At 44.1% G+C, this 2,629-nt stretch overlaps 1 protein-coding gene across 1 annotated transcript; it reads right to left on the bottom strand.

Moving 5' to 3' along the window:
• Positions 1–493: 493 nt before the first annotated feature.
• On the bottom strand, positions 494–2,349 carry LOC132886053 (uncharacterized). Its single transcript, XM_060920596.1, has 2 exons — positions 1,481–2,349; positions 494–1,132 (listed from the first exon to the last, which is right to left on the bottom strand). Exons 1-2 carry the CDS (start codon positions 2,332–2,334, stop codon positions 721–723), a joined length of 1,266 nt encoding a protein of 421 aa, XP_060776579.1. The 5' UTR covers positions 2,335–2,349; the 3' UTR covers positions 494–720.
• Positions 2,350–2,629: the final 280 nt, after the last annotated feature.

The following is a 2,629-nucleotide window of genomic DNA, read 5'->3' as shown; positions in this document are numbered from 1 at the left end:
ACACATATGTTGACAACATTCAGTGAAAAACAATTCTTAAACCCCATTTCTACATGATTTTAGCTCCATTTAGTGCAAAAAAATTAGGCGTTTTTTCACTTTTTTGCAATATTTTCATCTTTACTTCATTGGCAATGAACTTTTCTCCCAAGTTATGACATCAGACAATATGCCATTCTTTTTACCACACAGTATACTGATTCCACAGAAAAAAAAACTATAAAAATCCAACCAAAATCAATGGATCTGTAGCGATTTCACTTCTAGTTGGTGATCAACAGGCCCAGAAACTCAGTAGAATTTTAGGCTACTCTCAACATTCCGAAAGGTACACTGTGTACTTAACATGGTTTTAATGTCCACGTTACTAAACATCATAGCCTAGGGAGCTTTTAAATTTAAAAATAACTGTTCTCCCAATGGAAATAAATAAAATTGAAAAAATAAAATAAAATTCAACAAAAATACTTTATCTCACAATTTTATTGACTCACTGACAACTTTAATAGAACAAAGTAATTTAAAAGTAAACGTGGGGTCCCTGCGCGGGTCCCTGTGAATTGGGATAATCAGGAGGGTGGCACACTGCAGATCCTTCCTGTCGCCTGATGAGACAACAAACAAGACCGACAGGGTGGGTCATACCGCAGCTGGATAAAAGATGCCCCCCTTCACATTGATGTACACACGTGTACACACACACACATACACACAGTCAACTTACATGTCTCTTTCTTCAAGCGCAAGTTCAATCCTTGAACATCTGTTGGGATCCCCGGTGCAGAGGCATGCAATGCCACACCTCACATTTGCTCTTGCACAGGAGCATCCTCGGGCACACATGCTTTTCTTGCAGTTGCAGTATTTGCTGAGTTTGAGTTCCGATGGTTTTGCCTCTTTCAGCATCATAACTGGCACCAATTTGCCGTTTACAAGTTGCCTCCCAAACTCAGTAGCAGCTGGGTGGTTTGGCTGAACCAGGTGCGCCCGCTTACACACAGCTAATTGATGAAGAGCACGGCGAAGGTGTAATAAGAAGGCATCTTCTGTTGGAGGAAGGCAACGCATGTCTCCTTTGATGTTAACAAAGAGATGGGCTCGCAGGGCATCCAGTGTCCCAACAAAGTCACTCCTGTCATAAAGAGACACCATATATTGACGTGCTGCTGTGATGACCGCTTCCTGAACATCTAGGCCAGGGGTGTTCAAATTGATCCATAAAGGGCCGTGTGGCTGCAGATTTTCATTCCAGCCATGCAGCAGCACCCTGATTTGGCTTATTCAATCAACTGACACACCCACCCTTTAATCAAGGGTGGGTGTGGCTGCAAGTATTTGACTGTGTGAAGACAGTTCAGTTGATTGAATGAGCCAAGTCAGGTGGGCTGCTGCATGGCTGGAATGAAAACCTGCAGCCACACGGCCCTTTATGGATCAATTTGAACACCCCTGATCTAGGCTTTCCTCAGGGTCACCGTACCTGCAGAGTGGCAGAAGGTCTGTCAGGTGTTTAATGGTAGTTGTGTAGGCCTGCCTTTTCCCTCTTCTGTAAAGATAGCTCACTGTGTCACATCCAGTAAGTATGTACGTGCTGAGGAGAATGGATGTAAATTCTGCAGGTGCAGTGTCATACTTCCCTGCCAGAGCTTCTGTCATGGCATGAACAGGTAGGAAGTTGTCATTCATCTTCACCCACAGCTCCTGCAGCCCAATCATGTGTCTGATGTAGTAGATGCACATCATGATCACATCTGTGTCAGTTGCAACTACCACAGCCCGTTTGTGGTGCATAATGCGTACTGAATATGCAATGTGAGCAAACGTTCTAGTATCTGCCTCGTCATGTTTTTCACAGGAAAGTTCTGGAAGCTCAATCTGACAATTTGCTGACAAGAGCACAGTGCGACCAGGATCACAAAAGACTCCACCAAGAATAAGTGTGCACCCTGCAGGAAGTGACTTGTTCTGAGCAGTCCATGCTTCCCCCAGGTAGTTCAACAGATTAGCTTTATTCCGTGGATTGTGAATGAAGCCTTTCCATTCAGGTACAGGGAGTGTGTCATGCGGCTTATACTCCTTCATTTTGCTGGGGCAGGTCTTCATCCTCTTCTCTCGCTCCTCACCTTTCAGACTTTCAGCTGGAGAGAAATCATATCTATCACCAACAAAGTGGATGCAGTCACACTGGTCTGGGAGCATTTCAAGTAACTGCCTCAGATAATTCCCTTGCAGTTCATAGAAGGTGCTGCTCCCAAGATGCTGGTAACGTTGAATGAATGCCATGGCATCAACTACCATTACAACAGGCTTGTCAGACGGTGGTATAAGTTTCATGACATTTAAGCCATAGCCATAGAGAAAGTAAGGCAAAACATAAAACTTACCTCAGATAAATGGGTGCCGTGGGGGGTGTCACCGGGGTGCAAATCATTGTAGGATCCCCAAATTACTCATATGTGTGTGTGTGTGTGTGTGTGTGTGTGTGTGTGAGAGAGAGAGAGAGAGAGAGAGAGAGAGAATGTGTGTCATATTGCTAAGTATTCAGTGTGCCTTTCAGAATTTTGATTGTAGCCTGAAATTCTATTGAGTTTCTGGGCCTGTTGATCACCAACTAGAAGTGAAATCACCA

This window comes from Neoarius graeffei, chromosome 5 (genome assembly GCF_027579695.1).
Source record: "Neoarius graeffei isolate fNeoGra1 chromosome 5, fNeoGra1.pri, whole genome shotgun sequence".
Taxonomy (NCBI): Eukaryota; Metazoa; Chordata; class Actinopteri; order Siluriformes; family Ariidae; genus Neoarius; species Neoarius graeffei.
The sequence above is the reverse complement of the archived record's forward strand: the minus strand, read 5'-3'. Positions and strand labels throughout refer to the sequence as shown.

Coding starts and splice junctions, on each gene's coding strand:
- LOC132886053 (XM_060920596.1), bottom strand. CDS start 2,334: ATGAAACTTATACCACCGTCTGACAAGCCTGTTGTAATGGTAGTTGAT. Junction 1,133..1,480: donor GACCTTCTGCCACTCTGCAG/GTACGGTGACCC, acceptor TCTTTATGACAG/GAGTGACTTTGTTGGGACAC.